Genomic DNA, 22,842 nt, shown 5'->3' with positions numbered 1-22,842 from the left:
GCTGTGGGATTTCATGAAGCGACACAACGGTAAAGGTTGAAAAAAGGAAATGCTGTCCAGTCTTTAGGCAGATTTAAAGTATTTCTAACCAAGATCCAAGAAAACTAAATAGTTCAGCAATGCAAAGCACTCGACAAACGATTTGATGGAACGACGCTGAAGTCATTGCGTTTTTTAATTTACTCTTCTTGTGTAAGAAACCGTATTGAACATCCATTTTCACCTGTAAATCAGTTGGCTGGTCGGGACTTAAATAGATCTTTCATGAAAAGGAACCGAAGTATTGATAGAACCATGGACTTCAGTAGAGTACAACTTGCTCAGTATTTTGAAATTTTGGAGAACACTAGAAAAAAATATAAGTTACCTCCCAACCGTATCTATAACGTCGATGAAACAATCGTTCAGACAGTCCCAAACCATCTACCCAAACATGTTGCCCCAGTTGGAAAGAGAGATATAGCAAAAGCTGTAGCTGCCGAGCAAGGACAAACAATTACGGCTGTTTGCTGTATGAGTGCAACTGGTCACCATATCCCTCCAATTTTCTTATTTGCTCGAAAACGGATGAATCTTCTTCTAATCAAAGACGGGCCCACTGCCTGCGACATGGCTGTTACTGATAGTGGTTACATGAACACTTCCACGTTTATCAAGTACCTGTAGCATTTTAAAAAACATACAAATCCAACAGAGGAGAACCCCGTTCTTCTGAATCTAGATAATCATGTATCGCCCACAAGTCTTCAAGCAGTAACATTTGCAAAAGACAAAGACCATAAGACCTAGCCAATCGATCGGGCATTTTTCAAACCATTAAAAGCTTATTATGAGAGCGTTGCTGATAGCTGGACCAGTTCCCATCCAGTACAGGTTCTCTCCATTTACTATGTGGCTGGTCTCTTATCCTCAGCATTTGCAAAAACTGCTACTATAGATATAGCAAGAGAAGGCTTTCGGTCTACAGGAATCTACCGACAAGATATTTGTTCGGACGTAGATTTTATGCAAGCGGAAGTAACAGAGCAAGATTTAGGTGAAATTTCAGACGATGAAGGTCATGTTTTTATCCAGTTTCAGCAAAAAGAAGAACTTGTTACTGATGCGATAGAGCCCCAGCCGTCATTAAAATAGGAAGTCGGAATTTCTGTACCGGGTCCTTCAAATATTGAAAAAGAAACTATTACTGACACGAAAGAGCCCTAGTCGTCATCAAAATCAGAACAATCAGTAATTTCATCTTCAGAATTATTATTCTGGGAGGGAAGGGCATTATTCCCTTCCCAAAAATAATAAGATAAAAAGGAAACGAACCAGGCCAAAAGGAAAGTTTTCGACGAATCATCATCTGGTGAATCAGTAGCATTCTCCTATCAAGAAAGTATTGATTCTTGTGACGTTTATTTTTCCGATAACGATGAAGAGCAAGACATGATTTTACCATATATTTTAACTGATAACTTTGTCGTAGTGAAGGTTTTTGGAAAAAATTTCTTTAACACTTCGTTTTCGTGAGATAACGAAAGGACGATATTGTTTTAACTCTTTCAAAGCCAATAAGCTCTTTCAGATTTCAAATTCTATATGATTCTCTGACGACCTCGCTAAATACAGTTCTATGTATTTTACGTTTGGTTTTTTTCAATACAGATTGGTTTCTTTTAAACGCCTACCGTTTCTTTTATTTGGGCTTTTATACATTTTAGTTTTGGGGTAAAAATACGCATTTGCATACTACTGCCCTATTTGTAGGGGCAAGAGTACGCAAATAAAGATTTGTTAAAAACTTTTTTTTTTTCATTTATCAGTGAACTTATAGAATTACTGTCGATACTTAAAATGAAAAAATAATATGTAAGCTCTCCCGTAATAACATTGTAAAAGTTCTAAACTGTTATAATTTCTGAAGACGAGAGGAGATAACGAAGCCAACTTCCCTAAAGCTTTGTGTCAACTAATGCTTTTGGAATTTGTGAATAAGTTTTTGTATAATTCAAATACAGCAATTTACAAAAAAGTTTTTATACTTCCTTTTTAATTGATAAAAGTTACTCGGCCTTATCTACCTTAATTTCGAGTTTACAATAGGTAGAAAGTTTTTAGTCAAACCCAAAACATAAAGTTTGTTTACAATCTGAATATCAAGTAGTATTTGCCATTCTGTAGAAGCGGTTAAATGAAATTGCTTATTAAAGTTTGTCCTAGTTTATGGCCTTACCAGTAAACATTCTAAAATGACAAGGTCGCAATAAAATCAGCTTTTCTTGTAGCTTATACTTCACAGAAAAATACAGACAGTAAAAATAGAGCCCTGATTTCGATCGACCATGACTTTAAAGTTAATAAAATCAATGTACTTAAAGCACAATATGGAAACTAGTAGAAATGTATACTTCTTTCTCAAATGGCTCAAAAAATATGGGGCCGCAAAAAATGAGGAAAAACCTTCCTCTTTCGAGAATGATATTAATTTGTCTGTACAGATCAGAAACTTTTTTTTTGTACAATGATACGTATATAAATTAAAAAAACTTCTAGTTATGATTAACTCTATAAATGAAAAAGCTCGATTTTATTTGCAGATGTAAAAGTGCATAATATTGTCTATTACATACTTTTCCCAGACAGTAGAACTTTCACTCAACTCCTTATCAGACATAGAATTTCCATTCCACTCATTACCCCTACAACAAATAATATACTACTGTTTGGTAAAGCCTTTTTTGAACAAAATCCGTTATCCACTGATACTTTCACTATAAAACATAAAATCAAAAAAATATATAAGTATATAATTCTTAAATAAACCAAAAACGTTGTATTTTTTTAAATACTAGTTGATATAACGAAAGTGTTGTGGTTTCTATCAGTAGTATTCGTATTCCTTTACAAACATATTCGTAATGTAAAATAATAAATAGGATTTACGTCACACTATTAATTTAATGTTTTTTTTTTTGTTTTGGTATTGTTTTTCTGATTATTTCGAAGCACAACAATGGGTTTCTGATCACGATGAAAACAACAAGAGAAAGACGGAAAATTTAAAGTGGTTTGGTAATTATAAAAGGTCAAAATTTCTAATGTAGCATAGAAATAGCTTAACCATTTGGTCAAAAAAGGTGGTTACCTGGAAAGTTTCCGGGAGTTTTGAAAATTGGTAATTTTAGATTTTTCAACGCATTTTAAACCCCCTTTACATGCAGCTCACTTCCGTGGCAGTGAGCAGGGAATTGAGCAGGGAAGTTGGCAGATTGAGTATGTAAATACAAATACATAGCTCGCGCTGTCATTACTCATGCCACTGCCGCTGTCGTACGCTCCCTTCGTTGGCGGTTTTTTTTAATGGAAATTAAAGGACTTGCAGTGCGAGTGACAGTGATTGTTTACATGCTGCTCGCTGTATTGTCGGTGCACGAACTTATTTGTTTATTGTTTGTTAAATGTTTCGTTGACTATGGTTGAGTGGAGCAATGACCAAGTGCTGAAGTTTTTAGAGCTATATGCTAGTGAAGATTGTTGTGGGATTCTTCACATAAAGACCACAAAAAAAGCACAATGCAGTCGATGCAATTTGTTCTTTAAAACAATATTAATGCTTTACAAACTTCCGGACAAGTCAGTTCATTGAAAAAGTTTGTTATATTTCCTCTATAAATAAATGTTTGAAGCCATTTTCAGATTATTATCCAAATAAAATCGACGTTTTTTTCTACCTCATTTGTTTTTAAAACGTTAAGATAATTTTGTAAACTTAAAACCCACAGAGCTGACGCCGGAGTAATTTTTATGCTCTCCATTGCTAATGGTACACTGATGAAGCACTGTGGTAGCTGTATGTAAACAGTCATTTGCCTTAAATGCTGCCGTGGAATTATTTCGCAAAGCGAGCAGCAGCAGCAATGGCTGCACGTAAAGGGGATATTACGAGAAAATCATTCATAAAGATACAAATTTAAACTATAAAAAATTTCCTACAATTTATATATTAGCAATTTTTTCTCTTAACTCAAAATTTTTGGCGTACCAGCACCACAAATATTATTCATTTACACAACACGTTTCGTTCTTATATTTCTCTAAAATATTCTACTATTGTCACAAGCATAAAAAAAGCAGTTTTAAGGATAATGCGTCGCTTTTTCCCCTTGAGAAAATTTCGCAAGTCAAGTGTTAAAAGAAATTACAAAAAAGTTAAACTTTTGGCGGTACTAAAATCGATAATGCTTTATGTCGAAAAAGATCTTCCTCCTCATTCCTTGAGACCTTGTCAGGGCGTAGTGACACTGTAAATATCATTGGCTTGCGGCCAAAATTTGCTGCGATCCTGTGCCATACAGACGGCTTCATGTAGGGATTTTACCACCAGAGTCTTCATTTGGTTTGCTCATCGTGTTGGAGATCTTCCTCTTGGTCTTCGGCCTTCTACCAATATGGCCGAAGTAAATTAGGTATGCTTGGTTTACTTTTTTTAACAGCCTGTCTTTTTCACAGGTTGGTTCTATGTCCTGTCCAGGACACGCGTAGAATTCTTCTATAGACCCACATTTCGAAGGCTTCGATCTTATTCCTATCGATTTTTCTGAGAGTCCATGTTTCAGTTGCGTATGTAGCAATGGGAAAAATAAGAGCATTAACCAACCTGAGCTTAGTATTCCTTGTTATTGTTCCATATTTCCATATTTCAATCAGTTTAGCTGTTGGAGTTCGGGTCATTGGTAGTCTACGCTTGATTTCTGAGGAGCATTCGCCATTGTTGGTTATCAAGCAGCAGTCGATGCACAGTACCACAATTCCTGCATGAAAAAATTGTATCAAGCTGAAGATCATCAGCAAAAGTCATCATAAAAAGGGTCATTTGGCATCGCGGAGAACAATTTTCATCTGTTTGCAATATAAATCCAATACCATACTCGTATTCGACAGATATCCTGAAGATGTAGCAAACCATAGTACTAGATATGGGGAGAGGTCCCGAATATCACTAATAATTGCTTCGACAGTATTAGACACACTTTCTGACGAGACAATGATTCCAACTGTGTCACAAGATAAATTCCTGGGGAATTATGCGAACAAGAACCGCCTCATTAGAATGTTGAAGCTAAGAATTTCATGGTCCTACAAGCAACGGAAGATACGCATTCAATAAGGTTTTCACCAGCATTTGATACCGTATTACTGGCCTGCGATGACACAGATCTTCTTATTCTTTTAACAGCTCTATATACGTGATTAAAGGTGTATTTGCTTAAACCAGGAAAAGGAAAAATTTCCCAAAAAATATATTCCACTCAAATTTTATTTTTGCATGCCTTCGGTGGCTTTGATACAACATCTGCACTCTTTTATCAAAGAAAAATTAATTAATGTACTCCGAATAACAGCACATGTTGCACAGCAGATTATTTTAAGTTGTTTTTCTCCCATTTGGTATCCTTTTTTAGTTCTTACTTTTTTTTTTATTATTCCACCCATAATCAGATTGAACAATAGAGTACTCAGGGAATCTCATAATAACATATTTTAAGTTATTAAGGAAATTAGTTTAAGTTAAAAGAGAGTTAAGATTTTTGTTTAATTAATGTGAGAAGAATCGGTATTTTGATATTTGATTGGTGTTGTTCCCTAATTGACCCGGTAAGTCTAAAATTTAATATACTTATATGCAGCCATTTTGTAATATTCATTTTAAAATCTCAAATAATTTTTTTGTCATATTTCCTAACTGTTTCCTGGAGAGTATATTTTGTATATTTTAAATATATTGAGAATATATATTTTTTCTAAGCATTTGTATTCATATAATTGATTTCGAAAACTATTTAGTTATCCTTATTTAATAAAGATCACAATAATTTACGACAAATTCTTTACCAGATAAGGCTTTTTATGCCTTAAGTCAACTTTTTGTACCCATTAAAGTTAAAAACGTTGATTTTAGTTCTTTTCTTCATAAATAACGAGATTGGAAAATACCAACTACCACATAACTTACTCGTTAGGAAACATCTCCTAAGAAGTCAACACTGGGATTATAGAGAATTTTCATTTAAGTTGGGGCTAGTTTTATAATCCCTACCTTCTTTATTTCCATTACTTGTTGAATGCTAACTCCATCGACTTGTAGTTTACATATTATTTGTTCTTTACTGGTTACTATTGTTCTAGTTTTCTGAGTTGAAATCGTCATGTTAAATTCTTTTGCTCTTATACTAAATCAATGAACTCCTCTTTGAAGGCTATCTTCATTTTGGGCTATCAATATTGCATCGTCTGTGTAACAGAGAATTTTAATTTCATAGTTCCATTTTCTATATCCTCTTCCTTGCTCTTTATGGCTCCATACATAATTAGATTGAATAGTGAATAGATTAATGAATCCTCCTGTCTTATTCCATTGCCTGTAATTGTTTTTATAATATGCAGCGGGATCTCTTTATTATACAAGGGATGTATTAGATCTTTAACGTTCACTCTGTCAAATGGCTTCTTCAAGTCAATAAAATAGGAATGGGAGTCTATTGTATTCTAATGCTTTCTCTGTAATCGGTTTTATGACGAATATTACATCCTTACACGACCTTCCCATACGGAAACCTTGTTACTCATCTGCTAAGTTTATGAGCTGATTTATCCGTTCTTGCTAAATTTTTGTTGTAAGTTTCAGGGTAGTATTTAGCAAATTGATACTTCTGTAGTTTTCTGGTTGTTTCTTGTTGCCTCCTTTAAATAATAAGATTAGCTCGCTCGTTCTGCATTCTTCTGGTGTTTTATTGTCTTTTATAACACAGTTGCTATGCCCACATTTTAGGTCTTTACCTTCTCATAGACACGATAATCAGCTAACCGCTACTATCAACAAGGAAACATGTCTAAATACAAATAAATGTGGACGAAAATCTATTAAGTTGAATGAAACTCAAAAAAATATTCTCCACAGAACTGTACATTCGTTTGTCTTAAAAAATGGGACTCAACTCAACAAAATTGTTATTAAGTGAATTAACGAAATCAATACTTTTCCTAAAATGCTATGAATAAGATCTTAACTTTCGATATATAAAACGATGTCGGAATTCCATTTTAACAGATAAGGAGATAATAATATCATGACGATGATTATCTATAATCAATTCGGGAATATCGAGCGGCAAAAAGAAATATTTATTACTTAGACGAGATTTAAGTTAACGCCGGACACACAGTTGGCAAAATTTGGTAATAGAAAACAGTAACAAATGCTTGGCAAGTATTTGTTAAAGGCTTGTCGATAGAACTGGCAGGTAAGGGTCAGTGTCCTAATTGTCGCGCATATTGATAGCCACAATGGTTTTCTGCAAAATGGCGCATTGTTTATATATCGAAGAAAATAGGGGACTATCATGAAGATATGAATTCCAAATGCCTCGAGAACATTATCCATGGTGTTAAGCTGCTTTGTTAAACGCAGTCCAACGATGACTGATCCAACATTCGTCAAGCAGAGCTGACTACGAGAGAAATTCATTTCATTTACAGACGATATGGTCAAAGCAGAATCGGGAGCATCGTGGTAGATATCCTCAATACACTGTTGATTTATGGTTGGATATAATTGAAGCAAATTGGGCTCAAATGAGGGGATATGTGGCCAGGAAAAATTGGAAGAACGTGGTTGCCCGTATATTAAAAATAAATTAAAGCAATAATTTAATAAAGTAATAAATTAATAATTTAATAGATCAGAATACTTTTAAGATGTCGTCATAAAACGCCGCTGATACATCTAAAGAACTTAGAATTCGGATAATTTTTTTTTTTATTTACGCTGCAACCACAAGGGTTATTAGTTCTGAGTCTTTAAGATAACTTATTGTGTTTTTTAATATTCATGTTTTTTCCTAAGACTTGTGATGGAATAGACATGAAGTCAACAGTGATATTATTATTCTTTAGAGGAATTATTTACCGATGAGTCGGAATCTTCTTCCGATAATGAAGTTTTTACTGTAGAGAGTAAACCTATGTGTTTGCCAAGTTTTCGTATTAATTTGGTGCTTATGGTTTTCATTCTTTTGTCGATGTAGTATGAATGTAATTCCGTTAGAAACTTTATAACTACATAAGAGTCTTCTGAGTACAATTTTGTTACGCTGATTATGTCTTTTGATCCTTGTATATTTTCGAATAGATCCACTACTTGATCGAAGCTTAACAATTGCTTTTCCCTTTCTACATATTCTCTAACTGGTTCCAATAATGTTTGGAGATTTAATATATCATTTCTTAAGTTTTTGTCATCAGTTTTGGTTTTTTTCTTTAATTGAAGCTTAGGTTTTTCAAAGTTTTCTTCGGAGGGTGGCGTGATTGCATCTTCTAGGGTTCTTTTTCCGGTTGCTTTGTTCGAAGTTACTTGGGGTTCGTAAGAATTCAAATGTGTATTTTTATTTGGAGGTAAGTGTTGACTTGTTTCGGGTAAGGTTGATTTATGTTTTTGGGTATTAGAGGATGACTCAGGGTATTTTGTAGTGAGCACTGTTGGGTTTGGTTTATTGATAAATTTGGGATTGCTACTCTTTGTAATGTGGTTTGAGAAGACGTAGTAAGTGTGGAGGGAGTGGTATTTGAGATTGCGGGAGTATTTTGTAGATTATCTTGTTGAGTATGATTTATTGATGAATTTTGTCTTATTTCTGTTTGCATTGCACTATCATTGTGAGGATGGTTAGAAGGTGAAATATTTGGACAATTAGCTGCCTGGTGTCCAGTTAATTTGCATTTGAAACAATTTTCGTTTTGGGCTATAAATATGCGGTATGATGTTTGTTCCAACTCGATAATAAAAGATTCAGGTAGTACAAAGTTGTCTGGAAAAGGTGAAACGAAAATTTGTCTTCGGAAGCTTGGAATATGACTAAAGGCAGGATTGGTTGCTCCTATCCGTAGATATGATATGTCTGAGAGAGGATTTAAACCTAGTTTTATTAATTCGTCCATTATTATGTTAGAAGGTATGCTTGGACATACATTGGACAGAATTAAGCGGACTGATGGAGTTATTAATCTTCTCGCTTCTAGTATCTTTCCATTTACTATTATTTTCTTTGTTTCTGCTATGAATTTATCTACTAGGTTTTTGGATGATAGATATATGCATATTCTACCGTTTGATATACGGGATGCGAAAATTATATTTTTCGGTTCTATATGCTGACTCAATCCTTCAAGATAGTCATTAATTGTACAATTCTCTAGAGTGTTAAACAAAATAGCTTGATCTCTGCTTGGAATTAATATACTACGTGGTTGACTAACTGCTTTTGAGTATGATGCATTTTGTGGTAGCTGATTGGAAGATGAGATCTTTTAAATGGATTTTAAAATCCGACTAAAACCGGTGCTGTTTTACAGCTTTCGTTGTGATACCAGTTCATGTAAATTGGATAATACTTATAACTGATTGCAGTTGTTTACTTAAATATATAAATCCAAATAGATGAAAAAAGTATATTTTATCTACTCACGATTCCAATATTCAGTATATAAATCACTTTCACTTTTATACTTAATTACTTTTCTTAAGTTATTAAACCACTATAAAATTAACTTCTTTGCGAGCTATTTTAGATTAGACTCGAACATGATTTTGATTTTAATATAATTCCAATTCGGATAATTTGTGTTGACCAAATTTTAATTTGCTAAATTGTATCGTGAATACGTCCGTTGTTACAGCTATATAACATATATCTACTACTATTACTAATAAGAATATAATATTCTTATTAGTAAACGCAGTATTTGATTTGCACCTCGTACAATTAGTAGATCAAGTTACATTTTGAGTCACCCTCGTAGAAAAATACTTTTTTAAGTGGGACAGCACAAAGAATAATTATTATCAAGTATATGAATGCATATCAATTGGAAAATCTGTAATTATCGTTTATTTTTATTATTATCAGTCGCTTTAAATTCATTCTAGAACTAAAATAATGTTTCTTTTAAATAAAAACATGTATAAAATGGACCAGTAACGAGAAAGTAATGACTGTAAAAAATAAATAAAAATAACTAATGACATAGATGCATCAGACTATAAAAAAGCCATTAGTATCAGTGGATAACATGAATTTTAAAAGTAATTTATAGGACGAGACACCACATTTATAAATCGAAAAAAACTTCGCAGATACATACACGAAAGCAGTGCTTACCTTCTATTGTCCACGTAATTTTGAGTCAGAGGTCCCTTGTTAATGTCGACCCCCATGGAAGTAATATCTAAAGCGGCGTAAGCTTTTCTACTGGCGTTTGTGGTGACGGAGCCTTTGACTCCGTGACCCATGTTGCAGATGTCGTCTAGCTCTTGGTAAATATCTTCGTATAGGCTCTCGGTGTTCGAGTTTAGGGCATCGTCCAAGCGGTTCGAAGGACCTAGACGGTAGTTCGGGTTTTCATAGCTTAAGAGGCCATTTTCTGAAAGAAAGTACATTAGAATCGTGGTATATACTTAAGATTTGTATGTAGTTATGTCATTATATATAAATTTAAGGGGTAGAATCATTATATTTCACCGTATTAAATCAAACCAAAAGAAGAATCCATTTTACTTAATAATTATCAATGGTTCGATTATTAAAGTTGGTAAAAGAAAAAAGATAAATTTGCTTGGAACAGCCATTTAGGAAAGAGTTGTTTTGAAGCTATTTTCTTGTGGCATTTTAATACAATTTATTATTTTTACCGGGAATTTTTACCCTCTTCTGCAGAATATATAACTAGTTATAGAAGATAAGAGCGTGAGTCACCACTCGGAACTGATTCGGATTTATTGAGGTATAGGGATAGGGACGTGGCTATTCGGCAAAATCCAAAATATCTTCGTCACATTAAGAGTTACTGTTTATATACATAATGTAGGGGTTTCTCAAAGTATTTATGTAAACAATGTTTTTCCAATTTTTAACTTAACAATCCTGAATATCTTATCTAACATACCGGTTTAAGATGCTTTTAAATATAAATCATTTCTAAAATGCACTCTTTATTATAAATAGGTTTTTTAAGTTTCGTATAGTATAAGCGGAATTATGCACCATGTAAGTGCTACCATATTTTGTTGCTAAACATAGGTTTCGACATTTAAAAATGGTCAGAATGCTCCCTTCCGCTATTTATATTGGTATCCAGTGGTATCCAGATATATATAGCTCTCGACTCTTTCAACTTGATGACTGTTTACCAATAGCTGAGTATTTAGTATAATGATAATAATATATTCGATTTTTTTATGTTCAAGTCTAGTTCTTATAGTTAATTTAGTTCTGTCATGAGCGTTATTAATGTTTGTAATCCTCCCATACCATCTGCAAATATGACTGTATTGTCCTCATATACGCCGTTATTGAGTATTTCTCCATTCTGTGCTGAGTATTGGTATATAAGAGTGGAGAGGGGACATTGCAAAAGCTTTGTGCCCTCCAAATATAAAACTTGGCAGGACCCCGGTCTTCCTACCTTTCGGCATACGACCATTAGTGATACCACTGCCCCTACGAGTCCGACACCAAAATGAAGGTGGCACACCACGTACACCAGGCATGTGTCGTGCCTCGTGTACGTGGCGTGCCACAAGGCTCCACCTCCCCCGTAGTACCTGTGTTGCGATTACCTCACCTATCCGTGATCCCCTCCCACAGGCGGACAGGTGACGCAGGCAGAGGAATTTCCACCTCGCACGTAGACAGGTCGCCGCCGAGGATCTCCCCTCTACCACTCTTAAATCTCCAGGCGGGTACGTGCCGGGACACCGACACTACGATTGGTGGTGTAAGGCCAAAAGAGGTGTGTACGGGCCCAGCTCGTTCAACCTCGCCTGGTTCTCTTGGAATGAGAGTAGAGTGGTACCCGAGAGTCTCGTCTCGGATACTAGGAGTGTAGACCGGTGACCGTGACGCCTAAACGTCCGAGTGCGTTTCTACAAACCCGACACCTCAACCGACGGCTCTCCACTTCTCGATTCCTACCCATTAGTCGCATCTTACGACAGGCAGGGTCTTCTGACCTCGGCCGTATTCTTATCTCCGCGAGCCGAACGGAGTGGAGAGGGGACAATAAGCATTCCTGTCATATTCCGCGTTGTACTGATACGAGATTCGACAACTGGTTATCTATCTTTATATTCGCAGTTTGATTACAGCCATATTATGTTTTAAATAATACTGACGTTTTTATCATTTATACTAACTTCTTCCATTATTGACATCAATTTGCCATACTTTCGAATACCTCTTGGTAGTCTATAAAGCATATGTATAAAACACAGTTAACATCTTTGCATATTTGAAAACCTCAGTGGTAAATCGGGCTTCTCGTGCATCAAAAGCGTCACGGAATTCAAACTGTGTGCGTGATAGATGTTCATCACACTTTTTGTAAATCTTGTAAATTACTTTGAGAAAGGTCTTTAGTAGGTGGCTAACAAGACTTAACAAAGTTTTGCGTAACTGTCGTTTTTCTGCCAATTTTTTATTTAGTTGCGGGAAAATTGCGTCCTTCCAAGATATAAGTATATATAGGGTGTCCCCGTAAATAGTGTGTTCCTTTAAAGGTATAGGTAGAGCAAAAAAGTCTTATAACATTTTGTCTAAATTCAACCGTTTGACCAAAAAAACGAAAATACATTTTGGTATGCAAAAAGAAGTCTGCCAACTACGTGCAGTACGAAAATCTAAACATAGTAAGTCAAAACTTTACTAAAAAGGTATTTTGGAATAATCGTGTTTAGTGTAACCGCAAAAATTTTTTCGATTCGTGAGTACCATAATATGTTGGTTATTTATGGAGAAGCGCAGTGTAACAGTAATTTTGCTGTCCAAATTTATGTGCACCGGTATACCGAAAAGCGAACTCCTAATGCTCGAATTTTTGTGAATGTTTCTCAAAAATTATTAGAAAGAGAATAATCCAAATATAAGTACACGAACGGTGGCTAAAATGGTTGGAATGTCGGAAAACGTTGTTCATGGAACATTTCGAGAACAACTTCTACAACCATACCACTATCAGAGAGTACAACATTTACACCAAGGTGATTTTCCTCGAAGATTAACATTTAGTAGTGGTAAGATAAACTCGTCAGAGAACCTGAATTTCTATCTAAAGTGTTATGTGCAGATGAAGCATGTTTCACGAGAAACTGTATGTATAATTTTCATAATTGCCACATATGGGATGACGGAATCCTTATTTAATACGTAGGACAAATTTTCAATAAAAATTGAGCATAAATTTAAGGGCTGGAATAATTAACAATCGTTTAATGGGGCCATATAAATTACCCAGAACACTAAATGAAGAGGTCTACTCTAATTTATTGCAAAATGTTTTGCGGTACTTTTTGAAGAAGTGCAAGCACGCCGTGAAATATGGTTTCTTCACGACGGGGCACCAGCACATTTTATCTGAGTTGTTAAAAAATCTTCATGATACCACTTATCCTCGTCGTTGGATTGATAGGAATTGACCCATTCTGTGGCCACCACGAAGTCCTCAATGCAATGTACTGGATTTTAATTTTTGGAGATATCTAAAATCGTTAGTTTATGATAACCGAGATGATATCAAAACAGAGCTGAATTACGGGAACGAATTTTTGATGCTGCAGAAATTATCCGACATAATTTAGTTAACTATGGCATTAGATTAGATTATGTGAGGTCGTTAAGGCCATGCGGCCTCGCCGCACTTCGACCTATAGAGATCTTTTGTGCATACCTTAATCTAGTTAGACTTGTTTCCTATGTCAGAGGACGCCAGACTGACCTCTCCTAGGAATTTTAGTCGTTTGCAGAACAGTGCTACGCAGTTGCATAGTATATGTTCTGCCTTTTCTTTTTCATTGTGACAGAAACGACAGTTCTCACTATCTGATTTGCCCATCTTCTTGAGATGATATCTCAGAGGGCAGTGACTAGTGAGAAGGCCAGTGACCATTTTGATATATTTTTTAATCATTTCGAGAAGGCGGTTTGTTGCAGTAGGCGACACTTTTATGAGCCTTTTTGCTTGCCTTTGTCCTGGTATGTTAGACCAATATGATTTTAGTTGGAATGGGGTTTTAGCTCCTTCTTTTGCGAGGCTGTCAGCTTCCTCATTCCCTGCAATTCCCTTGTGACCTGGCACCAACATCACAGTTCTATTGCTGCGTTCCGCCAGCTTCTTGAGAGATTGTTTACAGTCCCAAACCAACTTTGACTCATATGTAAATGACTTTAGAGCCTTTAAGGAGGCTTGGCTGTCTGATAAAATAAAGACTTTTGCCCTACGGGTGTCTCGGTTGAGACATTCTTGGGCACTTATGTCTATAGCATGTATTTCTGCCTGGAAGATAGTTGGGGCGTTTCCAAGAGATTTAGATAGCCTAAAATTGGGCCCAGTAACTCCCACTCCTGCCCTTTCATCTATCTTAGATCCATCCGTATACCATACGAGTGAACCTTCTTCCACTTTTGGTTCAATTTCTTCACTCATTTGGTGGTTTTTTATGACCACTTCAAAGGGTGTTTCAAAGTCGAATTTGACTGGCATAGCATCTGTCGGCACGTTCTTAGAATCCAATGGAATTTCTTCTATTTTTTGCAGCTTGGCGTTAGCTGTTGTGTGTTGTGTTTTTGGCCGCCATACGAATGATGCGTATGTGACCATGGGCCTAATTATTGTTTTATATGACCAGAGAGTCATTTTCGGTTGTAGGCCCCAAGTTTTTCCAAACGTCTTGCGGCAGGTCCAACTTGCCACCAAAGCTCTGGATAAAATTTTTTCAATATGACTATTCCAGGTGAGTTTTTGATCTAGGGTTACCCCAGATATTTTACTTCCTTGGAATAGTCTAATGTGATGCCATTCATAGTTGGAGCCTGTAAATTGTATTTACGTCTCCTTGTGAAAGGTATCAAAGTCGTTTTACTGGGGTTGACACTTAAGCCCTCTTTCGAGCACCAACTTTTAATTTCGTTAAGAGCAGTTTGCATGAGACTAGATATAGTCTGGTCATGCTTGCCCCTAATTGTAACCACTAGGTCATCTGCGTAACCTTGGGTTATAAAACCAGAATCATGCAACTTAGTGAGAAGGTCATCCACAACCAAAGACCACAGCAGAGGCGATAATACTCCCCCTTGAGGGCACCCCTTTACCGCTGTCATAGTCACAGATTCTCCTCCAATACCAGCAGTGATGATTCTCGTTTTTCGCATTAACTGAATCCACTGTATTAGTGAGACTTCAATGCTCCTCTTTACTAGTGCTCTTTTTATGGATTCAAATGAGGTAATATCGAATGCTTCCTCCATGTCAATGAAAGTGCAATTTTGCTAGCTGCTACGCAGGGCTATTTCTTTTGCCACTATTGTATTTTCAATTCTTTCGACTAGCGAATTCAAAGCATTTATAGTGGATTTGCCAGTCTAGTAGGCAAACTGATGTTTATGAAGTAGTTTCTCGCTAATGTTTCGCTTCTTATGTAGTTATCTACTACTTAACTATGGCATTACTAACAATTGGATCCGTCGTATCTATGCATGTACTAGTGCAGGTGGAGGTCCCTTTGAACATTTATCTAATTTAATTTTAGTTCAAAAGTAAACAAATTACTGATAGTCCGAGCATAGTGTAAAAAAATAAATTATAATTATTAAACGTTGTCTGTTGTATTTAATTTCCACTGTAAACTATGTAATTCAGTTAGATCCCTCGAAATTTAACACCATTAAAGCTTAATAAATAGATAATACTAGTTACTCACTTCAGTAAAAATAATAATTTATTTAAAACTTCGTCCTTTAATCCAAAACCTACCTACCATTACTAAAGCAAGAAATAATTATGTTGCAGATATTAGGTACATTTCCTCAGATGTCAACAAAATTGAATAGTAAATAAACAAGGGTTGGCTTATGTTAAATACCCTAAGTCACAAACGAGTTTTTATTTAGAAGAGTTTTCACTGCGTACGACGTTGCCAGATTTTCAGAATGAAAAAACAAATGTTTTGTATAAAGCTTACCGATTGAAAAAAATTAATTGGCAAAAATGAAAGACTTTATGTAACAAATAATAGTGGGAAATGGCATGGAAACAGTGGGGGAGAAAAAATTGATAAAATAGAGCAATAAATATATAATATCGTTACTTTACAAGCCACTTAACAAAAGGAGCTAATATATTTTATAAATTTTACTGCAGCTCTTATCACCGTAAGACTAAATGACGAAGACGAGTAAGTGGTCCTTAAAATATAGAAATATAGAAATTGTCGTATTTCTACTGACTTTGTTGTAATATAATTCAAAATTTACGGTTCATATCCATGTCTTTGATTGAATACTTTATGAAAATATTTTATCAATACTGAACCGAAGAATAAAATGCGACAAGTGGGAATAAAAGCAATATAATTTATTGAAATCGGCGTTATATAACCGAATATAGGTAAATTCTAGTAGCTGTCAACCAGATTACCTACTAATATGTAAAACTGAAATTTATTTCCCATTTTATAGCATTATTCCGAAAATATCATGAATCATAAATGTGAATTGCATTGTTCCTCGATTTACGAGAGTTACGACTCTGCATTCCACTAATTCTGCACATTTGAACATCCGGATAACGACGAAGTAGAAGATCATACAAAAGATGCTTTTGTTTACGAAGTATAGTCGGCACGTATTTCGGGCAGAACGGTCAAAAATTTATTTATTTGTTGTTAAATTATTATATAAGTAATAAACAATAAAAATTTACCGGATTCAAAGTGATAATCGAATAAAATACATGCCATTATGGATGTTATTAATGTCATTTATCCGCCTCTACACGCTTCTTACCCTCACCTACAGCAATTCCGTTTACTTCGAGGAAGAATAAATGTCAGCATGTACAATCTGCACATCCCCCTTAAAATTTTTCTGTGCGCTTAGATTTTGTTGTTTCTTTTTTATGAAAAATGCTTTTAGAACAAGAAAGTAACGTGTCCATTTTTATTACAAAATGTCAAGGGGTTTAGGAGATAATGCAAAAAAAACAATTTTTATTTTGTAAATTCAAAAGGATGTAACTTTTTTTATGTACACTTTTGTACTAAAGTAAGTTGGATTCAATCAAATTATTTTTGTCCCTGGAATGCCTGATTTAATTTATGACATACCTTTTTGAAACACACTGTATAAAGATCATCTGGAGGTGTTAAAAACAAATGCACAAGGCGTTTTGTCTTTATAGATTGGGTATACGTGAATATCTTTGAATATTTGCTTAACCGAGCATAATCGTAAAAATGTATGGATTTAAATGAGTACAAATACGAATAATCATATGGATTAGCTAATTTATATCGATCGTCTGATGAAAGCAGAATTTGCAAGAGATATTACCATTGTTATGTGGAGCTATAATAAATCAACGTGGAATCCATAATTTCTATTAAACTTATTTTTTAAATGTTGAAATTTTTTGGTAACTAAAAAAACAAATTACTTTAGTATTTTTTTATTTAGGCGAATTTTATTGTATATTTAACACCTTTGATTACTACAAATGTACATACATACACGATACCTGAAGAAGAACTAATAAAACAATGCAAATTCCATGTTACATCATGAGTTGGTAAGGTTTATAAGAAAACAAACTTTTTTACTACGTTCCGGCAATTGCTACGTAACGACCTTTGTTAAAAAAATAAAGTCGAGATAAAGAACACCACACAAAAAATATTACAAAAACATTAAGAGGTTTTAGCAGTAGTATCGACAACTCTTTCAATGTGAATGAATGCTGTTTATTGTACGTAACATTTTTCATGTAGGGAGAAAGAAAGAGTAATACAACTTAAACACATGGGACAAAGAATACAATATTTACAGTTAAAAAATAACATTGTAAATATATCTATAATTGAGGCGTGAGCAATTCAATTCGTAGAAAATCTAGGACAAAGTTTTCTCTGTTTTTCAAGTATTAATTTGAACAGCTCAAACTGAATTTATTATAATATTTTCTTTTACAGGAATACTAAAATGAGTTTGTTTGGTAATTTTTACCACAAATAAGAGTTTTATTGTGGGATGGGCCACTTTTGCATTTATCTGTTTCGGTATATTTTCAGAAAATAAATGTCCCATTCTCAAATAAAAAAAATTACGGATGATTTCAAACACATAAACTTATTCAAAAATACTTTCATCATCTTCAGCTTGTATGTTATGTGCAAGAGTCTAATAAAAACTAATAAAAAAATATCATTAACAGAAGGAATGTAATGTAATGGAGCAATGACAGAAAACCTTTGTATTTAGCTTCTTGTTTGATTTTTCTCCCATCAAAAAGTGAATTTAGTACTGCTAATTACTTAAAGGTTTCAGGTTTCTCTTTATTATAGCGAAGCCACTGTATTTGTAGCCATTTCACTTTATCATCATTTTCCGCAAGTTTACAATGAGTAAGAATCATTTCTACACCTTTAGTAGAAAAAAATATACAATGCTACATCCCTCACCATCCGAAAGTTCCCCATTCGCGGAAGCCTAATCGTAGCTAATGCAGTATTATCATCCTTTTCCTCTGGGAAGTGAGTGTCCTTCAGTGGAAGATATATTTTCACTGGGAAGACGCCCCTGATCCACCCCCGGAGTTGGATCTTTGGAGATAGCATGATGTAGCTTAGCTGCAACGAACATGTGTTAACATATGCAGCTGTCACAGTCGGCTCTCCGAAAGCTCCTCTTTTACCTCTTAATCACATACTTCTATTTCCTCTGAGCCTCCTTAAAAGAGTCCCAGTGGGCAGACCGATCAGTCCTCTGGGCTTTGTTAAAATAATCCCAAGTCAGCGTGCGCTGTCTTTCTACTTGAGGTGTCCACCAGGGAACAGCAGAACCAAAAGTCCTCTGGTCTACAAGAGGGTCTCTAGTCTCCATATGCCGATGATGAATTGTTACTCGGTTCATATTTTGGAAAAAGAATTTTCAAAATATTTCTCCATTTCTAAAAATGACATATTCACTAATTAACAGTTGAAGAAAATCATTTACACTCAAACAGTTCGTTTAGCAGACAAAATTAATTTTTTTATAAACCCCACAAAAACTTATTGATGTGATAAAGTATAACCCCAAATGCAAAAACATCTATTGATCTAATCTACTGATAATATATTCAGCAGTTATAGAAGTGATAAAAGTATGCATTTAATTACCTGAGTAATATTCATAGTCAAAAACCATTCTAAATAAACTTAAAACGAAAAAAGTCTCACTGATTGTAGCACCTGTAAACACTGAAAAGATTTAAATACAACTGATTCTGAATTATAGATTAAATCCAAATGTAAAAGTGGCCCAAAGTGGCTTGAGCTGTTTTTGCACTATGAATTATATAAATTATACAAATGCAAAAGTGAAGTGCACTGAATCTCTCGGTTTGGAAACTAAATTAGTGATGGGCTGTTAAATTTCACAATATTTGTAGGCCGTTATTGAGGCAGATTAAGATGTCTAGAAGCAAGAATTTTGGAAAAAGTATAGGATGTATCTAGACAAATACCTACTAATGACAGGATCATCTTAATAGGATATTGTAACGCGTAAATTGAGAAAGATTTGCTAAAAAAACATGCAGGAAAAAAACTGTTCGTCATTTATCTAAGAATAATAGAATGTGCTTTTGTAATTTTCCTCCTGTTTAAAATATGTTTATTATAAGTATAAATATAAACCTAAACACAAAATAACACGATTAATTTCAGATAGAAATACAGTAAATCAGACAGATTCAAAACAGAAGCTTTTCAAGCTCACTGTGTACTAGTACACAGATATCCTTCCTTTTTTTTTTTCAGGAGACGAAGTCCAGCCTGAGCACCAGACACCTTGAAAACCATCGTCGTCGTATTATTTGTGTTCTGCAACCCGAAAAACCCCCGAGTAAAGACTTTTGACCAATGTTGGATAAAAATAACATAAAGCTCCAGGAAAAGAGGTCCACCCTGAGCACCAGGTAGCTTAAGGGCCATCGCCGTCATAATATTCGTGTTCAGCGACCTAGAAAACTCCCGAGTAAAAAAACTGAACTCATTCGTGCCGATATTTTTCGAGTTGCAAATTTTTTATTGTCTGTGTACTTTGAAAATCCATTTTCCTTATGTACAAAACGCAATTTTCATTTTACCAGCATGAATTTTGTTCACAAACTTTACTGACACATTTCCGAATCTTCCTGCGGTCAATTGGTAGGCTTAGTTCTTCGTTATAGAAAGTAACTATTGTTTTTCTCTTGGCCAATTGATATGTGTATGTGGTATCGCCAGGATAATTCAAAGTTTCAAGAATACCACCTTAACATGCGCCACCTATGATTTCACAATAAACGTCAATACTGTCTTAAGTAATTAAAATAAATTAAACAAGTAAGTGGTCCAGTAAGTTTAAACAGAAGTATAGTTGTCATTACTGCTCTAAAAGCCAAACAAACAACTCTCTCTCAAAACAACGTTTGTACACGAAATATATTGAGTAAGGTAAAAAAAAAATTTTTTTTTAATTTGACGAATATTTGTATATTACGTACAAAAAAATTTAATCTGCAGATCTATTTCTGCACCCCAGGTATAAAATGCTTTTACAAATACATAACAAACGTCTTTGGAACGCCTTTCTTATCGTCATAACTCATTCAAGGAATGTTTGCGTGCCGTGAAAATATCGCTTATCACTAAAATGCTTTTAATATTTGCAATGGTGTTATCACGATCATATTTTTTAGTCGAAACAGCTTGTTTTTAGAACAGTGACTCCGGTGGTATTATTGTTTTTTGAGTTAAGTTTTCTATAACCTTCAAAAGTATCTGTACGACAGGCATAACGTTTGCATGTCATGTTTTCTTCGACCGACTAATTAGTGTGTTATGGATTTCCAACAATTTCCATAAATAATGAGATGACTCATTTTAGCCACGACTAACGGTATAAAAGGCAGAAAAAAGTCGGAGAAAATTGCATAAAAACAGCATAAAATTAGTTAGTCAAGGATAAACACATCAGACATTGTTTAAGAGTCGTTTAATTTTTTTTTACTTCGCCACTTTCTTATTATTTTGGAGTTATACAACAATAATTTCAGCACGATATTTTTCTTCTACCACATCTACGTCTACCATTAATTTTGCCTTCGAATAATAGTTAAAATAGTTATATAATTTTTTATATACTGTAATTAATTACAACAAACTGTTACCGAAATTAATAAATTATTGTCATTAATTCTCTCATTACTACTAACTTCTGCCTCAAATGAACGGGACTTCTCTTATCTCAAAAGATTGAAAACGTATTGTGGAAACATCATGAAAGAAGAGAGAATGTCAAACTTGACACAAAAGTCAATAAAAAAAAAAACTTTTAAAATCTCTCAAAAACTCTAATAAATTTTACGATGACGTTATAACCCATTTTACTACTTCCAAATAACGTAGACTAGAGTTAATTTGTAAATATGTTTAGGTTCTAAATTTATAGGAAAAAAAACGAAAACAATATACCTATCTGAGGAGACAAAAAAAAACCTTGCTGGCCCTGTCTCTGAGGCCACGAGCCGCCACTGAAAATTAGAAAGATCAACAAAAACACGTTAAGTCTTAACTAAACCCCTGAATAAAAGCCCTCATATAGCAAACTGTTTCTGAAACAAAAATATGTAGCTTCTAATTTTTCCTACTCTGGTGCTAAATGTTATCATCCAATCCACCTGTGTATACTGCTGCACATAGGTCTCCTCCAGTTGTTTCGATTCATGTTTAGGTGGTATTTCTATTTCCTTTGTCTGATCTTAGCCTCTATCCAACCGATCTTTGGCCTGCGAAGGATAAAAATCCGGCCCTGCCTAGTGTGTCATACCACATACACATACCTTGGCTCGCTAGTGACTACTACCAATAAAACAAGCGAAGAAATTAAAAGAGGAATAAACCTTACAAATAGGGCATACACTCCAAAAAACAATTCCACTCAAGAAATATCCAAAGAAAAACTAAAATTATTATATATGCTAATGCTGAGGCCGGTCCTTACATACGGGGCCGAAACATGGACTCTAACGCAGAAGGAAGAAAGACTTCTGGGAATATTCGAACGAAAGATACTTCGCAAAATATTTGGAGCTATAAACAATCAACGGCGGTGGCGCAAAAGATTTAAATTCGAATTATAGTTGGCATGCAAGTAGTGGTTGGTATGCGTAGATTTTCGGTAAACAGTATTCGTCCGCTCCACCTAGCAATCCAAATCCCGCCGTTAGGAATCTTTGCACCCAAACGCCACGTCAGTGACATCGACGATATAATGGACCGTGGAAGTGATGACGTAGATTTTATTGACATATGTCAGTTTCACTTTCCAAACAAACCTTGTTTACTGTGAATAATTTGTATTTTTTGTTATTTTTTCATTTTTTTTACAGAATCTTTCCGCTTTTAGCAATATCTAAGTATTCTAATAGTTACTACAACAATTTTACAAGGTTGTGTAAATAATAAATCATGTTGTTTTATAAAAATAGCAATAAAATGCATGTATCAATAAAGTAAGGTTAGAATGTCTTTAATTTAAACTTTTAAACTATATTTCATAGAAATAGAACACTGAATTATGATGGTATTATCGTAAAAAACACTATACTTAAAAGAAAAAGTAGCAGAGGAAGCAAAATGTTAACTTTATAGAAATTAAAAAGTCTTGAGATTGGACATTTCAACTTTTGTTTGGAAAGTAATTGACAGTTGTGACGTCACACTTCCACTGT

At 34.5% G+C, this 22,842-nt stretch overlaps 1 protein-coding gene across 4 annotated transcripts in view; it reads right to left on the bottom strand.

Annotated features, from left to right (window-relative positions):
• Positions 1-22,842, bottom strand: part of LOC140444668 (protein Fe65 homolog) — a 110,231-nt gene that overhangs the window by 30,924 nt on the left and 56,465 nt on the right. For 3 of the 4 annotated variants that reach the window (XM_072536444.1, XM_072536430.1, XM_072536433.1), the window contains 2 exons: positions 10,200-10,461; positions 2,616-2,684 (listed from right to left, as the gene is read on the bottom strand). In XM_072536444.1, the coding sequence (XP_072392545.1) occupies positions 2,616-2,684; positions 10,200-10,461 (331 nt within the window). The remainder of the gene's footprint in view (positions 1-2,615; positions 2,685-10,199; positions 10,462-22,842) is intronic. The other variant, XM_072536438.1, reaches the window with a different exon arrangement.

The sequence above is a fragment of the Diabrotica undecimpunctata genome, chromosome 1 (assembly GCF_040954645.1).
Source record: "Diabrotica undecimpunctata isolate CICGRU chromosome 1, icDiaUnde3, whole genome shotgun sequence".
NCBI classification, from domain to species: domain Eukaryota; kingdom Metazoa; phylum Arthropoda; class Insecta; order Coleoptera; family Chrysomelidae; genus Diabrotica; species Diabrotica undecimpunctata.
The sequence above is the reverse complement of the archived record's forward strand: the minus strand, read 5'-3'. Positions and strand labels throughout refer to the sequence as shown.